This window comes from Triticum aestivum, chromosome 1B (assembly GCF_018294505.1).
Source record: "Triticum aestivum cultivar Chinese Spring chromosome 1B, IWGSC CS RefSeq v2.1, whole genome shotgun sequence".
NCBI lineage: Eukaryota > Viridiplantae > Streptophyta > Magnoliopsida > Poales > Poaceae > Triticum > Triticum aestivum.
The window spans coordinates 631,684,293-631,702,343 of record NC_057795.1 but is presented as its reverse complement, the minus strand read 5'-3'; the positions used below and the strand labels follow the sequence as shown (position 1 = coordinate 631,702,343).

Below are 18,051 nucleotides of genomic sequence, written 5' to 3'. Positions count from 1 at the left end.
ACAGGCGCTGGCCGGATGATCCGGGCTGGTCCGGATGGTCCGGGTGGAGGCCCGGATGAGCTGGAGGCCCGGCTGGTGGCGGTGAAGGGCCGGATGTCCGGCTGGTGGTCCGGATGTCCGGGCAGGGTCCGGATGATCCGGGACTGGGTCCGGATGATCCGGCTTCAGGCTTGAGCTTCGGGTGTCTTCGGATGAATTAGCCGGATCGTCCGGGCGGGGGTCCGGATCGTCCGGGCTCCGTCCGAATCGTCCGGGCTGCCGTCCGGATCGTCCGGCCATCCAGGTCCTTGGTGCTTTTTCCTCTCCGTCTTCATGCATGTCTTCCGCTTCCGATTTTCCTTGCTTCCTAGCTTCTTCATGGCTAGCTCCTTGGTACTTGAGTATGCATAGCGTTTCCGATTGAGGTAGTAACCATGTCTCATGTGAATCGAAAGGGAATTGTGAGAGGAGTGATGTCACCTCGGTTTCAAGAGCTCTTGCACGTGCTCGAGTCATAGGTCCTTGTGGGGTTGGATGTGTTGATGTAGAGTCCATGGGGATGATGGAAGGATGCTCCGCATCACAATGATGACAATCATTTATAAATTTTGATCAACCATCTTGGTAAAATCTCATAGGGGATAGACTACCTGTATAAATAAATATCAGAAACATACCTTCTCTTCTTTGTAACTTTTACATTTTTTGGGTCTTTGTAACTTGTATATGATCTTGGAGATTTAGCGTGGTCTCATTGGAGGAAGCGGCGTCATTATCTCCGGCGGTCATGCACTCCTCCAACTTAGAGGGTGTTTGGTTCCAGGAACTTTTTTGTGTTGAAACTAAAAAAAGTCCTAGCAAACCAATCATGGGGGGACTTTTTTGGGACTTTTGGCTAAAAGTCTTTTAGAAACACCTCCTTGAGAGTCTTTTTTAAAAAGTCCTAGGGACTAGAAAAAGTCCTAGGACTAGAGAACCAAACACCACCTTAGGCCTGCTCTAGGCGGCGGTGGCATGCATGAGATGAATATCAATCACCATGCAGGGGGTGATCCGTTCCCTCAGCACATGGTTGTACACTACTAGTAATCTCATGGATTAAGGAAAGAAATCACGAGATGTTTATTCTTAAGTACCCCTAATTAATCGCATACAATAACTCCTATGTGTTTCCCAATCGCGCCTTTGATGATAAGGAAGGAAAATAGGAATAAATAGTACCCCTATTTTATGGATCGTAATTAATGAAGGAAATGCAAAAAAAGAAGAAGGAAATGGTGGATTAAGGAAGTACATCGCAGATTATGGAAGGAAATCGTAGAAGAAGGAAAAACAAAATCATGGACAATACATAACGTTCAGCATTTTGGGGCCCCTCTCGCACCGGGTGCCCGGGGCGGCCGCCCCGTTCGCCCCCCTCGAAATCAAGGACAATATGTATGCGGGTGAGGGCGAAGCAGAGGCTACAGCTAGCAATTTCTAGGGCGAAACTGCTATGCGTACGATTAATATTCGTCGGATAGCTGTACAACCAGACTGCAAATGCTATGGCCCACAAACTGGATCATCTACAATTTGTCTCTAATCGTACATGTTGGACGGGAATTGATCGTACGTATAGCAAGGTCGTTTCTAGGGTATTCTTCTATGGGCCATGCGTGCAACGGTGCAAAACCAGCCTGACCGCAATATAAATTACAAACAAGGCAAGCAGGATTTGCGGGATCAAAATAGACTTTAAATCTGACTACATAAGTGGGCATGGAATAGATTTCATTCACGTATGATCAAAATAATCACTTGATGTAAGATGGTGCCGTTTGTCTCCATATTAAATAGTTCTAACCTCCATACATTACGTGTAATTATGAATTGACCAAGCTAAGATGACAGATATGGGTAGTTTGTGACTCGTACGAGCTATGTACACCATTTCGGATATGTATAGCTTATTCAACAAAATCTTGGGCAGTACCATAGATTTGTTTTGTTATTGTAGACTAACTGCCAAAGAATCGAGGTTTATCATCGTTTCCCGCTTCAGTTGGTTAGGGTGTGCTTGAGAGAACGATGGGTTGGGGAAGCCTACAAAGCATCTGGATTCAAGATCTAATATGCTAGCCCACTTAAAAAACCAGAGAAGTATCAACAACATCTCGGTTTCGTATTTGGAAAACATACCTCATTCACAGCTGCTTCATGCGGCCCCTCGTGCGAGCGATGAAGAACTCGTCGTTGACCCATTTGGAATCGCCTGTCCTGGAGAGGGGAGGGGTGGAAGGGGATTTCGTCAGGATACTACTGGCAGCACACGAGACGCGTTCTTATAGCCATATGGATGGGCGTTGAGGAAAATGGACACTGCCACTGTTTCACTTTGGCATGCGCAGACTGCCACTTCTCTCTCCTCGCATTGATCTCAACAGTTCTGTCGTGATGAGTACTACCCTTGTGTCCATACGCAACTGATGTCTGCGATACGCATGACATGAGGTTCCTGCATGTATTGTATTGTCTTGTCAACTGGTGTGAGATGATTAACGAGACTTCTTTCTCTTTTGAGTTTTTCTGGCGGACCTGCCGCGCAAGATCTTTGGTCTTCCCCTGGACCGATGAAAAAAAGGAAAGAAGTCCACTTAACCCCCTAGGATTTCACAAACCGGCCTGTTCACCCCCTAAGGTCTAAAACCGGGTATATAATCCCATGTACTTTCCTAAACCAGATGAATCACCCCCTAGCACCGATCAGAGTGGTTTTTCAGGCGGTTTGGTGACGTGGAAAGGTTATGGTTGTGAGGTCGTCGTCTCGTCAATACAGTTCCTTCCCCCCAGCTTTCTCCCATCGCATGTTGCTCAGGTCATCGTACCCAAATCACTTGCCTCATTGAGGTACTGGTAGGCTGCAGCACCAGCCAGCAGCCGGCGGCCGGCCACGAGGAAGCTCAGCCTGTGGTTCATGAATCGCCTTTCATCGCGACCGAGTTTCTCGTGCGCTGTGGTACCGTAGTCGCCTCGGCAGCCTATTGCCGGCGAGCGTCCACTTCGTCCTCCTTGGACAACACTGCTCCGTCGCCTACCGAGCTGGCACACGTGCCGCCGGCAGCTGTTCGACATTCACGATTGGTTATTAGAGCTAAACACGATTAGGTTGTGTGATCATGTCCGTCTCAGACTTGGTGGCACGTACTTGTGTGTATGTACGTGCTTGTCCAGGAGGGAATCGATCCAGCAGGTATACTTGCGTATTATCTTGGCTGAGCTTGCGTTCATGCGCGGTCTGGACCTTTTGACAACATCCACAAGTACGTGCGCCTCGCCGGCGACTCGCTCCTGCTCCTTGCTGCTTCCCGCCCCGATGTCCTGCTTGTCACCGTCGTACACGACCTCGACCGCCCCATGGACGCGACGGTGTAGACGTCCAGAAGGATCCCTCGAACCCTGGCGGCATGCGCCAGGCCGGAGCAGCAGGTTCGACAATGTCGTCCGCCTGATGGAGAGGATGCCTTCCGAGCGTGCATGGAAACCTGGAGACGTGGAGGTGGAGGGTGGCGTCGAGATGCGCACAATTACAAGAACGGGACTCGGTGAGCGCCACGAGTGGCACGACGCCGCTCTCGCGTCTGGAGGAGGATGGACGAGGCCGGCTGCAGATCAGAAACGAGCTGCACCTTGCTACGTCAACAAAACCGCCAATGAAACCACTCTGATCGGGCCTAGGGGGTGATTCACCTTGTTTAGGAATGAACAGGGGGTTAGATACCCGGTTTTGAACCTTAGGGGGTAAACTGGCCGGTTTGTGAAATCCTAGGGGATTATGTGGACTTCTTTCTGAAAAAAAGTGGATCGCTTCTTACGTACTCGCTCAGAATGATCCTTCTCTATCTATAGTTCATGGCCTATTAGAAGTAGAAGGTGCTCTGGTGCAATCCTTACCGACAGAAAAAGATTGCAGTCAGGTTGATAATACTCGAGTGACATTACTTCGTCGATCTGAACTAAGGATTATGTTAGAAATGTTTTGAAATGGATATTGTTCTCTCTTTGATCAGGGATTGCTATATGAAAAGAAGTGGAGTTTGAAAAACGGAACGGAATGCTCAAACCGGAACATTACAGCTAGTAACTACGGGATTATGTAATATGTGTGTGCTGTAATAATGTCATTTCCTTGGACACTGGGATTATGTTTACACGTTACATACACCGGTAAGAAAATGTACATATGGTTGTGAAATAAATTATACATTTTAAATGATTGCCATTTTTGTGATATGTTTTTCAAAAACAAAAGTGCACATGTGTGCGACAACATATCACGTTACGAATTTCGGTAACGAGTAAATATACTGCAATCTATTTACAAGGCTTTAAATTAGTATGCCATAAATATGCAAATTAACCAAGTGTCAACTCAGTTAATTTCCTATTTTAATGCTATGCTATCTGGTTAGCGTTCCACCGGTGGCCTCTACTGTTATATAGCATCATTTGCGAGTAGGGTTGTATATGGAATGTGCTTACTAATCTTATTTTTTATTCTAACTTTTCCCTCCAATATGATCCCGAAGATGATGGTCACATGTTAGCGAACTTCAACTTCAAACGTGATATTATCTATTAAATTCGCAAAAACTTTATTGTTATCTACATTATCACCCCTGCACAACCCCGGCCTCCTCTACACCGGTATTGTTATCCAACGGTTACACACAATGTATAATGCTATAAAATGTTTTGATATACAAACGCAAATACGGGCATCTTGAAAACGTTAACACTCGGTAATAAAGATGTCTTCCCATTTATTCCATGATATTGTCAACAACTCAAAATATTTTTCGTGGTCTGGCAACATTATACTATATAACTTTGTCTTCTGTGGTCTTTTTAGGAATTAGCCTAGTGTCAAGGTATAATGTGCCATACTATGATCTGTATGATCATCATTGTGTGTTCCGTCTTCCAGCTACTATATACATAGTTGCAATGGATTACTTCGACCAAAATCCACAAATAATATTTGAAGTCCGAACTTCATGTATCGCGTTCCACATTCTCGACTAATTAAAGTTTATTACACCCTCGTAGGGAAACTATATGATGCACCTCGTCACCCAAAACCCCACACCCCCACCCCTACTACCACCCCACATTGTTCACATTCAACAATTCACGACTCTCTCGGAAAAGCTAGCCAATGTCAACATACAACCTGGAGTTCGTGATTCTATCATCTGGAATCTCACTAATGATGGGACCTACAACCATCGTCGGCTTACAAGGCCCAATTCGATGGACATCTCCGTTCACCCTTGCAGGACATGCTCTGGACGGTTTGCCCTACCCCCCCCCCCCCCCCCCCCCCCCCCCAGTTGGTTACTCAAAAAAGGATTTGGATATCGGATAGACTTCAGCGTAGAGGATGACCCAATTGCGATCAATGCCCTAGTTGTAGCCAAGTGCAGGAATCTTCGACCCACCTCCTATTCAAAGTGCCAGTTTTCTACTCCCGTCTGGAAGGAGGTGCTCTCATGGTTGAATCTTCAAGTAGACACGACGAATTGTCATAGCTTTCCCATGGTTAAAGCTTGGTGGCAAGGAATTATCAACATTGTACATCAAAGAAAGACTCTCTCATCTTTGATCCAACTTGTTGGATGTGAGATTTGGAAAGAAAGGAACACACGTGTCTTTACAAATAGAGTGACACCGGTGGCCGTAATTATTAGCCTTATTAAGGACATAGGGGTGAACCCGCTTAGACGCACCTGATGTCACAGGACACCGGGTAAGTTCTCCGATTACCTTAAGTGATCGCTGATATATTACGTGGGACACCGGTAAAATTTGTACGTGGACACCGGCTGAAGCGATGGTGCATAGGCCTGGACGCCTGACCCATCTATTGGCCATTGAGTCACCCATCTAGCCATACCCCAGGCTATCGATCAAAAAACTGTACTCTAACATTTGTATAGTAAGTCTTGTATAGTAAGTCATGTGCCCGCGTTTTGTAAATGTTATGTATAAGAAGTTATAGAGGCTGTTTGGTTGCCACCCTGAACTCAATTGCCTGGCGATAGCCCTTGCCTGTAACCTGCCTGAGGTTTGTTTGGTTGGTGCCCTGAGAGTTCAACCTAAAGATTATTCCCTGTGCAAAGTTGCCTGAGTCAGGCCTATGAAATTGAACGCCTGAGCATGGCTGCATCTCCTCCCTTTGCTGCATGAGCACCTACAATAAAATCAAACACATTAAGACCTTGTACAATGCAGATGCTTAGGGAGGTGCTTAGAAAAATAAACCGGGCTTTCCTTGACCACTAGTGCCTATTTTTATAGGGTAGACACCTAGGCACCGGTGCTTAAGAAAAAGCCCGGTTTATTTCTCTAAGCACCTCCCTAAGCACCTTGCGTTGTACAAGGCCTAACATGCAGGAAAGGAGCGTCCGCTGATCGATCCAAATCTTGTCACATCGTTCCCCCCGCGCCGCCACCCGTGAGGCGGCCGGGGCGGGCGCCCAGATCCCTCTGCCGCCGGTCTCCCCTCCTCCTTCCCTCCTTCCTCGCCGCCGCCAGGGGGCGCGGCCGGGCTAAGCCCGACCGGCGCCGGCGCCGGCGGGGCCTGCTCTTCCTCCTCCGCGCGATGGGGGTGACACGGGTTCCTCCATCGAGTGCGGGCGCGGGGCACTGCGGCGTGGCGGTGCGCGGCCCTCCGGCGGTGCGGGGCACTGCGGCGTGGCGGCGTGCGGCCCTCCGGCGGCGCGTGGTGCTGTGTGGCCGGCTGCGCGGTGGTGCACGCCTCGCCGAGGCGGCCGGATCCGCCCGGCAGGCAGCGCGGGCCGCGGGCGGCGGCTGGGGTCCGGCTTCGGGCTGCTGGCGGCTGCGGTGGTTCCTCTCCGTCGTGGGCGTGCGACGGTGGTGCGGCTCGGCCGGTGGCGGTCCGACGACTTGGTGGTGGTGGCCGGCGGTGCGCGTGGTGGTGGTGCCTCCACTTGCCGGCTTTCTGTGCAGGGAGGAAGGGGAGCGGCTTGGACAGGGGCGGCGGAGCCGACGACGTGCCGGCTGCAGCGCGAAGGCGGGAACTTTACGGGCCTCGGAGATCCCGGGCGGGCCTGTGCGGCCACGTGCCTGGTGTGTTCCTGCCATTGCGTCCGGCTAGCTACTGTCTTCGGCGGTGGAGGTGGGGCCCTGCTGCCCTAGTCCCGGCTCCTCTTCTTCATTGTGCAGACCATGCTTCACGGTGCCGTGGTGAGGCAGCGTTGGAAGCATCGTGTCCGGGTTAGCGTAGGGTGAGGGTCTGTTTGGTGGTGAGCTCTGGATTGCCTGAGTTGGAGGTGGGGATCGGGAGAAATCTCTGTTGGCTTGGCCGACAACGACGCGGTGGCGCTTGTGGGTGCCGCCAGACCTTCCTGGAGGGCGTCGGGGCTACCCTTCCTCTCTCCTCACCGTGTACCGGGGGAAACCCTTGGCAGCAGTATCGTCCTCGTCGCGTCCCTTCTTGGAGGTGTTGATTGGTATCGGTGCTTCGGAGGCTCGGAGCTTGGTGGGCGATCTTCGGTGGGTGCAGCGGTCACGAGGCTTCTTCGTTTCTTTGTCGATCCGCCGTTGTCGGCGTTTGTTTCTCTTGCATTTTCTCTTTCTTTTCTTTTGAACGTGACTGTGCTGCTTTCGCCCAACCCCTATCATTGGATGTCTTGGTTGGTTTTTTTATACAAAGCGGGCAAACTCTTTTTGGGTAAAGCAGCGTCCGCTCGCGCTAGCCACGTCGATTTTACTTTGGTCGTTGATTGGAGAGCGAGCGCAGGGACAGGCTGAATGGCTGATTGGTGGACGATGGGAGACGTAGCTGCCCACCCCGCACGAAACGACTTTTCCTCCCCACTCACATCTCCTCCCTCTCTCCCTCGCTTGCACGGGCACACACAGGCAACCGCTCGAGCCTCGAGGAGAGCAGCAGCGACTCGATGCGGGCGCCGGAGGAGCAGCGGTAGCCTACGTGCTCGTGGTAGAAGCGACCCGCAATGGAGGAGCTGCAGTGGCCGATGGCAGCGGACCAGATCGGCGCATCACGAGAGCGGACACGACAGCCGTCACGGGCAGAGCAGAGCCAAGTCGGCGCGGCGACCGGGCGCAATCTGGAGAACCGGTGCGCGGTGGTGCGCGGTCTGGGCGGGCGCGACATGCACGAGTTGGCGGCGAGGTGACGGCGTTGACCAGGACGCCGTCGTAGATCCTCGTCATGCCGTCGGGAGAGGAGCTCATTGAGGATCCCCGCTTCTCCACGGATTCACGACGGAGCGAGGTGCTCGAGGAGAAACTTCTTCTCGGGATGCCATGGAAATCGGCAAGGTGCGTCCCCATTCCCCATCCCCCTGTCTGGGTAATGCTAGGTTCGTGTTGGATGCCCGAGGGACAGGGGAGGAGGTCGCCGGTGGTGGGGAGAAGGTGAGGAGAGAAGAGAAGGGGTGGGTGCGCCAGTTGTGGGGGAGGACGTGGGTGGCGGCGGCGGCTGTGGGGGAGGCCGGCATTGAATGGTGGCGGCGGAAGACGAGGGAGAGGGAGAGGGATCGGCAAGATAGGGTTGTGGAATGGTGGCTGGGGTGGGCATCCGTTTCTCTCTCCCTTGGACAACACGATTTTCACCTCGACACAGTAAAAGGCCATATCTGTTATAGGGGCAGGATCAAGAGTGGGTGACCATCGGATTTACAACCCCAAGCCATCCAAGGATAGACTATATTTGGGTCTTATCCCCTGCTGATTTCAGTAAAGATGCACATCTTAAATATTTCTCTTGGTAAGAGAAAGATGATGATTCAGAAGCTTATTCTGATTTACTTTTTTTTTATTTGTCAGTGACTCCATTTGCCCATCAGAGAACCAGTGGGTTGAGGCCCCTCTTTTATGCACGACTCCTATTAAGGTCGGTGTTATTTTCCGCGAGCCTTCCTCCATATGAGCTCAGAACATTTTAACATATGCTGAATAATGAGGTATCATTTTTGGCAGTTCCAATATGCAAACTACACGACAGCTGACTATGCAAAGACCGGAAAAGGGTCCTTGAGGCTTCAGATAATTAATCAGACGAGTGATATCATTCGCACTATTTTCTGGAGGCCTCTCAAATGTATGTACAAATGCTCGTTATTTATTCATATAAGAGATCAACTCACTACACTGAACTACAGGGTGTTGAAAGTTGAAATTGAACAGCTTTCATATTTTTTAGGGGAAAGAGTTGAACATTAATCACTCTGAATTTGTGCATGGTAGATTGATAGTCAATGTTGTTTTTCTGACACCATGACAGTTAATGCCGTTTCAACTGAGAGTATGGGAGTAATATTTATTTTAGCCTTCTCATCTTTTATCAGTGCTCTAACATGGCTATTTGCATCTTTTATATACAATATAACAACCAAAGTTTATCACACATTCAAATAAGCATAACTTTCACAAACCCGAAGGCTCCTGCGTATCCACACCCGGCACAAGGAAAATCCTGGGATGAAGCAAGTATCGTTTCCTTAAATATTTCATTAATGAATGGGTATAAACTTAACACTGTAAATTGTCACCTATGGAGGAAAAGAAACACAAATACAAATAAATGAGAAATCTAGCTTATTCCTTTGGCCATTTCTATAACAAAAGCTATTGGCTGGCCAACACAAAGGAGCTGGAATTTCAGAGCGACGGAAACATGAATTTAATGTCTTTCAGATAGTTCTCATTAAGGGTAGTAGTTGCAGGTTTTATGTTCAGAACTGTTTTCTGTCATCAAAATTTCTTGAAGAAATATGTGCCTAGCGTTTCTGTGAATTATACCGTACCATATTCTCAGGATCTTGATTTGATATTAAATGACTTGATGCTAGCTCACAGTGACATGGACAAGTGGATATAGTACCAAGGAGGCTGCACCGTTTGTTGAATGGGGCATACAAGGGCAAATTCAAATCCTTTCTCCTGCAAGGCACCCTCATGTTCAGTCACGACACTATGTGTGGTCAGTAATTCGTACCATGCCAACATCATCCATGTTGTACTTCCATAGGCTTGTTGTTTGTATTTGGATACCCTGATTATGATGCAAATCTTCTGAACTACCATGATGCAAAAGTATATGCTTGTTGTTTGTATTTGGATACCCTGATTATGCCATGATACCATCTATTCTTAGATGCTGATGTTCTGCATCGACCGATTTCAGGTGCTAGAACATGCTTCCATTTGCCTGACTCGTATAGCAGAAGCGTTTGCTTCATCTCCGAAGAAACTGGATCAATTGTGCAATATGGATAGGTTGCACAAGCTGCAAGCTTAATATGCTTCCATTTCACTTTTTGTTGCTACTGTATTATTTACGCATATTTGCTAACTCTGGATCATATATCCTTGAAGGGAGTAATTTGTGTTCTGTCAATATGTGCAAGTGGGTCTGCATTGGCAGCTAAAACACCCCTCCTCCATGGAATTAGCGGCACACTTAAAGATATCCTTTCAGGTTCTGGTTTGGTTGCTGGTACAACTGTATCCCCCACTAGGTCAGCTGATCAGGTGATTATTGCTTTATGAAGGCTATATCGAGCTAGATTATAGCTACTTACTGTTTTATTTGAATGCTATCGGTTGATGACTCCGTTCGGTTGTTGTTTTATCTGACTTTGCTTATGAAGCTTTTTGAGTGATACTTTTTTTCAGTTTTGAATTCACTCAAGTATGCATACAATTCAGGATTGTTTGGTAAACTGAAATTAATATCACACAACAGAATTTTCAAAATTTGGAAGAAAGTTGCATGCAATTCAGGTGTGCATACTTATTCTGTGTGCATGCAATTGAGGTTTGTTTGGTAAACTGAAATTAATATCACACAACAGAATTTTCTAAATTTGGAAGAAAGTTGCATGCTCGATACTTATTTTGTGGCTTGTATAGTCCAGTAAAATGTAAATGTTCGTAAGAAAGTTCAGAACATTTATAGTTAACAGTATAGACTAATTTGCCAAATGTTTCTTGCGCCCCTGTTGTTTGTGTAGTGCTGCAAGCTATAACAGTGAGCAAACAATGTGGTAGATTGGATTAGGGGTTTGTCTTGAACTCTTCTTGGTTCATAGACCTCCGTATTTTCCACCCGATTTTCTTTCTCCAGTCGTAATATGAAATTCACAATGATATTATTGATGTTGATTAAGGTTTAGAGATGCGCTGGACTGGCGGTAGGTGACCGTCTAGATGGCGCCCAGCCACTGTTTAACAACCTTAATAATCTCGACATCATACCTATATTACTGGTCCCATTTTTCTTTTTAATTTATCGAAAGGCAAGAGTTTTCTTATAGTTGTTGCTTGTTGGACTCTTCTATCTTTTCTCAAACAAAAAAAAATGTTTGTAGTTTGTATGCTGTCCTGCTTATGGTTTCTGATACATGGTCATTAGAACTCAAAATTGCTTTCTCTTATTTTGTCGTAATCAGGTGTTGCACATTTCCACCATTTATTGATTTTCATCATCAATCTGCGAAGAACTAATAGGTGGCACATCTCTATACTAGGGTCCCTCGCCGCGCCGTGGATACGGTGACCTCGTCGGAGCAGTGTGCGGACGAGCCACAAGCCGACGTAGACGGTTGCTCCTGTCACGCACACCGGCTGGTTCTGTTCTAGCGAGCCGCCGGCGTCGTTGCCCATCTTGATCTCCCCCTGCGACTCCTTCAAGCGAGGGTGCTGGACGCTGAGGACCGGAGAGGAATCGGTGGAACTGTCAGTCCGTCCACGATCTAAAGATGTACTCCCTCCGTTCCAAATTACTCGTCGCTGAAATGGATGTATCTAGAACTAAAATACATCTAGATACATCCATACGTGCGACAAGTAATTCGGAACGGAGGGAGTACTTCTGTACATCGTAAAATAGCTAAGTTGCAGGTTGTTAGGAGTACTGTGCTACAGTTCCACTTATATGGAAAGAGACCAGATTCATTTCCATTGCCTGTCATGGATTTCGCTTTGCTTCTTTCACATAAAACATCGACCAAAGAGCTCATAAATTGCCATGTGCATGTGCTAACAAAAGGTGAACAAAACAACTTGAATGGGTGGAGACAAACCTAGCACCGCAGAGTCACCACTATTGAATGCAACTCAGGCCAATGACAAGCCAAACACTGCCTGTACGCCGTACATGTTCAGGCGTGGTTTCAGATTATCAAGCAAACACTGTCTGTATAGGAGATACTAGCATGCAGAAGGCGCGGCGTGTGGTTGAACCCGTGCGTACGTGTGTGTTGTTCTTATTTTGAAGAGAAGGCATGGTGGTGGTACAGAGGTCGAGCTGGTTGCAGACGCTATTCTTATCTTACATCAAGAAAACAAAGTACATTCAATTGCAGTAATTTATAATTTTGCATGGTACATCCAACTAAAATTAAGGGTATTAATTAAAGCTATTCAAACCAATCACCATTATTGTTTTTTCTCTTCTAAAATAAGCATAATATATGGGACCGAGCATTTAACTACTCCCTCCGTCCGGAAATACTCGTCGGAGGAATGGATGTATCCAGATGTATTTTAGTTCTAGATACATCCATTTTTATGCATTTCTTCGACAAGTATTTCCGGACGGAGGGGGTAGCATTTAACACCAACTTTTTATATTTCTTTGCATATATGTTAATGTGGAATATCAGTGGAAGCAAATGGATTATTTGTACGTATAGAATAGCCCCTCATGGGAATCGCAAGGACAATCATTCATATTCTTATCTAATTATGTGTATTATAGAAATGCTAGCTACAACAGTCAGAGCTTCTTAGCGAACACGTGAGCAAGCTCCTGGATAATCAAAAATTGAAATAGGACTTGCAGCAGGCACGATGTTGCAATTGCAACTGTAATTGCTCAATACCTTTTGGACTTTGAATATACTCCAGGGTTCGATTTATAGAGACAAAATATTAATGGTAATCTTCTGAGAATCCAACTTGTCTGGTAAGAATTATCAGCAAGCTGCAAAACAAAATGCACTTTGTCATTTGAAAATGAAAATAGAAAGAATTGGACAATCAGCATGAACCATATAAAACACCTAAATTTCGTTTTCCTCTGAATTTCTATCAAACAGTTGCTTTCTCTTAATGGACAGACACAAATCACAGCAAACTTGACCCTAAAGTAACAACGGTGCATGGAATAAGAATAGGGAACATTGAGCGCTATAAGGCAATCTTGCCCTTCATTACAAATAGTATTCCGTGTGACCTATGCCTGAAACTATACTTGGCCATACCTCAAGCCGGGCCTAGCCAAGCCCGACGCGAAAAACTCAGGCCCGGGCCCGGCCATCGGGCATGATTTTTGGGCCCAAGCTCAGCTTGCACACGTAAAAGCCCACCGGGCCTCGGGCCGGGCCCCTTCAGGAAATCGCGAAGACGACGGGCCCAGTCCGAAAGCAGCGTCGGGCTAGGCCAAGTCGGGCTTTTTTGGGCCGGGCTGCCCATGGCCAGGGCTACCTGAAACTACTGTCAGGATAAAACACATAATGGAACTATGTAATACTGTGGGTACTCAACATATTGTTTCCCAAAGATATCATGACTTTTCGGTTTTCTCTTTCTCTTGACTCGTCCAAATATAGTACATTAATCCAAAAAGATTTCTAGAGCAGAGAATGTCACATAGAGGGATTAGAAGATCCCTAATATAGTAAGTTGAATGTACACAAATAGGGTGCTTAAAAATAAACCATAGTACATAGGATTTATGTGCAAATCCAAAGAAACAAAAACTAAGGGTAACAGCGAGATTTTCTTTTCATAAATATACAAGGGCAACTGTACATGGGTACCTGAAAGGATGAACCAACCTAAACTGAAGTTCACAACCCTTCCAAACCCATATCTTCCTTTCTACCTATCCCTCCCTATCTTAAAAAGGACCACACCATACCATCAGATTCAGAAACTTGGTTGAGATAAGTCCTTTACTTCTTTACTTAATATGAACATGATGCAATCTTTATTTAAATTAGTTCTTGGTTACATCTTATCTTAATTTTTTCCAAACATGGTAATTTGATGTACATAAAGAAAACCGAAGTTAAGTTATGATTAGACTAAGTTGAAGCTTAGAAAGAGCCTGGATGGGGATGTCGTGGGGACTAACTCCTCCTTTGTCGTGACGATGGTGGCAGGCATTCAATTTTGGTGCAAACACCAAGTGAAATAAGGTGTGAATAATTTTTCTGATTTTAAGGGCAAAGGGTAAACCTTTACCACATACCATACTAAACATTTAACAATATGGTGCACCAAACTTGATCTATTTGTTTACCTCTTCCATAACTATTCAGTTTCCATATACATCATTTATTGTTAAACTGAATGCATACAATGGCACGGTGACTGCTATCTTCTGTAAGAAAATTTGGAGCCAGTTTGGTCATAATGAACTCACATCTTTCAGACTGCATTCCAAAAGAAATAACTCAACATACTGTACATTATCTTTGTAGGATCCTTCCGAAGCTACTAACAGATTTGCAACCATTGGGTGTTACTATGAGATGACACAAATGAACTTGTCCCAAGTGTGTAGGTACTATTTTTTTTGAAACGGAGGCAAAAGATTTGCCTCATATATTAAATAAGAAGAGAAGGGTTTGTTACAACACACACCCAGAATACGACATGACAATTATTCTCGCAATAAAAAAGACCCTAACTTCTTTGCCCCATCGGTGATCCAAAGGTTTGCCTCGTCGACGATGGTGTTGAGTAGAATTGGCGGATGGGTGCTCTTATGCCGGAACACTTGCGTTTCTCTCGTTCCAAATGATCCACGACACAAGCATGGTGATCAAGGCCTTCGCTTTTCGGATGGTGGTGCCCATGGCGCTCGTGCTCGCCCACCATGTCTTGACTGAGTCGAAGGAGCTCCATGCCGACGTGTCCATGTCGTGTATGAGAAATTTCTGAATAACCTAATTCCAAAGCCTCAACGTGAAGTGGCATCTGAAGAATAGATGTGTTCCACATTCTTGCACTCCCCTGCACAAGGGGCAAGGGCCACAATTTGGCCAACCCCGCTTAGCCAGTCTGTTGGCGGTCCAAATTCTATCTTGCAGCGCGAGCCAAGCAAAGAACTTGACCTTCGGTGGGGCCCAAGGCTTCCAAACCATTTGGTCCATGGGAGAGAGGACCAAACCCAAAAATTGTGCCCTGTAAGCAGAGGTCGCAGAGTAATGCCCGGAGTCCGAGTGTTTCCATACTATGTCCTTCTCAGCAAGCTCATCAAGATGCACCTCATGCAGAAGCATCCAAAGGGTGAAGAATTGTGTTACATGTTGGGTGGAAACAACCGCAGGTGGCCTGATTTTGAGGATCCACTCGTTTTCCTTGATGACCTCCCGTACCTTCCAATGTTTCCGCGATGAAGACTCATAGATGAGAGGAGCAATGTCCTTGGGCTTGCGCCCAAGAAGCCAAGGGGATTCCCAGAAGGGTGTCTTCGCCCCATTCCCGACCTTGATTATGGTGCTAGCATAGAAGAAGTTGAGATCTTCCTCATCACACGGGTTACCTCTCCCAACCCACAATTTTGTTGGCTCCTTCCATTCATACCAAGGCCACCACAGTCTCAAAGCCCGCGCGAACTTATTGGTGTTAAGGACCCCAAGCCCACCATAAGCAAGCGGCCGACTGACAATGTCCCAATTGACCTTGCATTTTGCCCCGGTTGTCTTATCTGACCCAGACCATAGGAAGGCCGAGCGGCGAGGCCGCCGCCGCCGAGTATACCGGGGTCACGCCGGGTGAGATCGGCATCGGCGGCCGTTGATTGGTGACACCATCCACTGCTCGATCTGGACCCAAGTCACTGGGCGCGGATCGGGTGGCTAAGGAGGTGGTGAAGGATCGGAAATTCTAAACTTACGGACAGATCTTTACGAGCTACCCTCTACGGATGAGGTGACCCCACCTGTAACCTCTCCTCTCCCCCTTGATTTTAGTGGTGGGGCCTGGCTGGTTTCCAATTTGCTTCCTGCACGTAACCCTGTAGATTGCAATCCGTAAAAGCGGCCCGTAAGTGTAGCAAAGCTCGTGAAGGATATGTATATGCTAGCAGTGCTCCGGGGTAATGCGCGACACTGACGTGTGGTCCACGGCGAATTGGTGTGTGTGTGTGTGGACTGCGGCGGTGTGGAGGAGGCTGGGAAGTCAAAGAAAATGTTTCGAGATGGTAGGAGGACTGTCGAGAGATAAACCAAAGTGGTCAGTGGACATGCATCTTTTGTTTGGTTCGGTTGGCTGGCTCTAGAAAAACCGCTGGACAAAACACACGAAGAAGCTGCCTGCCGGGTAAATCACAGTGAGTGTACGTGCGTATGTATGAGCGTCTGCGTCTGTACTGTGTTTAAAAGAGAAGGAGCCCTTCCATCATCCTATGCAAATTCCTTAAGAGAGTAAAAATGTTAAAAAGGCCACCATAGTGAGTATATCTGTGTATATATGAGCGTCTGCATCTGTACTGTGTTTAAAAATATATATGTATATATGAACGTCTGCATCTATATTGTTTTTAAAAAAGAAGCTACCCTCCCATCATCCCATGTAATAAATTCCTTAAGAGTCGGTACAATACGTATAAAAAGAAAGCCTAGCCAATTGTTTAGTGTGAACACGTGGTAGCTAGTGAAGCAACAAACGCTCAACACCTTTTTTTTTCTCATCTCTTGTTTTTAATACAGTACAGACGTAAGCGTTCATATACACACGCATATACTCATCCCTATGAATGCGCACACGCACACTCTATCCCTATGAACACCTCCGAAAAACTGAGCCGACATATCATCTTGAAATTTATGAAGTCATTGTAGGCACCTCGTGTCGACGGGAACGTCTCCTCCCACTGAATGCACATCGCTGGAAATCCTGAAATAAATCCAGAAATAAATGCGAGCACCAGGATTTGAACCCTGGTGGGCTGGGGATACTACAGTCCCTCTAAGCATCCAATCACAGGTTGGTTCGTTTTTTTTCACCTCTAATACCTAGGATTGAGGCTAGCTTAGCCACTTTAATTCTTTTATATATGCCTGATCAGTCAATTTATGGTCCAACGTCAGGCCACACTCAGGCATGAGAAAAGCTCAGGGTTGCAACCAAACATCCCCTAGTCGATCTGGCGCAATCTCCGTGGCTCGCGTGCCTATGATTCAGGAAGTGTTGTTAGCGGCAGTAACGTTGTCATATACTGTATTGAAGAGATAAGGAAGGACAAAATTCTCTCCAATTACTTCGATCGTTTTTATTTATGGCTGCAACCCCCCTCCCCCCCCCCCCCCCCCCCCCCCCCCCCCAAGAAAAACGGCACCTGCCCATGGCGTCGTCTCACCCATCCGCCCAATCGCCATCGAAGCATCCGCTCAATCGCCATCGAAGCATCCGTGCTGCCATGGCTCATCTAATAGTTGGAGAATTGATGAAAGAAGTACCGCAAGTCGCTACAATCGAGTCCAAGTGCGTACCTATGTAACTTCCTTCCATTTTTTTATAGGACCATGGCTTTTGGTTTCAAGGATGTTACACTTAAGAATTGAATTACTACGATTTGCTAGTGTTGGTAAGTAAGAATCGAGTACAAGTGGTTCTCATTTATATCGATTATTCCTCGACCTTTGAATACACAACTCAGTACAACACAATGTAAGTAAGTACATCTTCATAATTATAAATTCAATCAATATGTTGTGTCTTATGTTTTGATGTTAGCCTGTTCAAACATAAATAGTGTAGCCTTAACTGATTAAATTTGTCTTCATAGTTTTTATGCTTTATTGTTCAACTTGGGCAAAAAACTTCATACAATCAACTACAATTTCAAGTAGATCACTATTTGATAAGCATTTTTACTACTGGATACCTGGAATTGTTGAGTATGTTAGTTTTATGCATAATTTAGCTTTGGCGCCCACATATATGTAATTTAGGCGTGGACATGGGGACATTTTCGTCCTGGGCCCGCCACTGGTTAAGGACGAGGCGATTGGGGGTGCCAAG

The 18,051-nt window shown here is 46.6% G+C and overlaps 1 protein-coding gene across 3 annotated transcripts; it reads left to right on the top strand.

Annotated features, from left to right (window-relative positions):
* Positions 1–7,793: 7,793 nt before the first annotated feature.
* On the top strand, positions 7,794–11,971 carry LOC123143602 (probable inactive purple acid phosphatase 1). Of its 3 annotated transcripts, none has more exons than XM_044562543.1 (7): positions 7,795–8,328; positions 8,836–8,902; positions 8,989–9,109; positions 9,868–9,991; positions 10,196–10,287; positions 10,387–10,542; positions 11,541–11,971. In XM_044562543.1, exons 1-5 carry the CDS (start codon positions 8,219–8,221, stop codon positions 10,200–10,202), a joined length of 429 nt encoding a protein of 142 aa, XP_044418478.1. In that variant the 5' UTR covers positions 7,795–8,218; the 3' UTR covers positions 10,203–10,287; positions 10,387–10,542; positions 11,541–11,971. The 3 variants fall into 3 exon arrangements, 2 of the variants coding, with proteins under 2 accessions (XP_044418480.1, XP_044418478.1); XR_006470961.1 differs by having other exon boundaries at positions 7,802–8,328; positions 9,861–9,991; XM_044562545.1 differs by having other exon boundaries at positions 7,794–8,328; positions 10,196–10,542.
* The last annotated feature ends 6,080 nt before the right edge of the window (positions 11,972–18,051 follow it).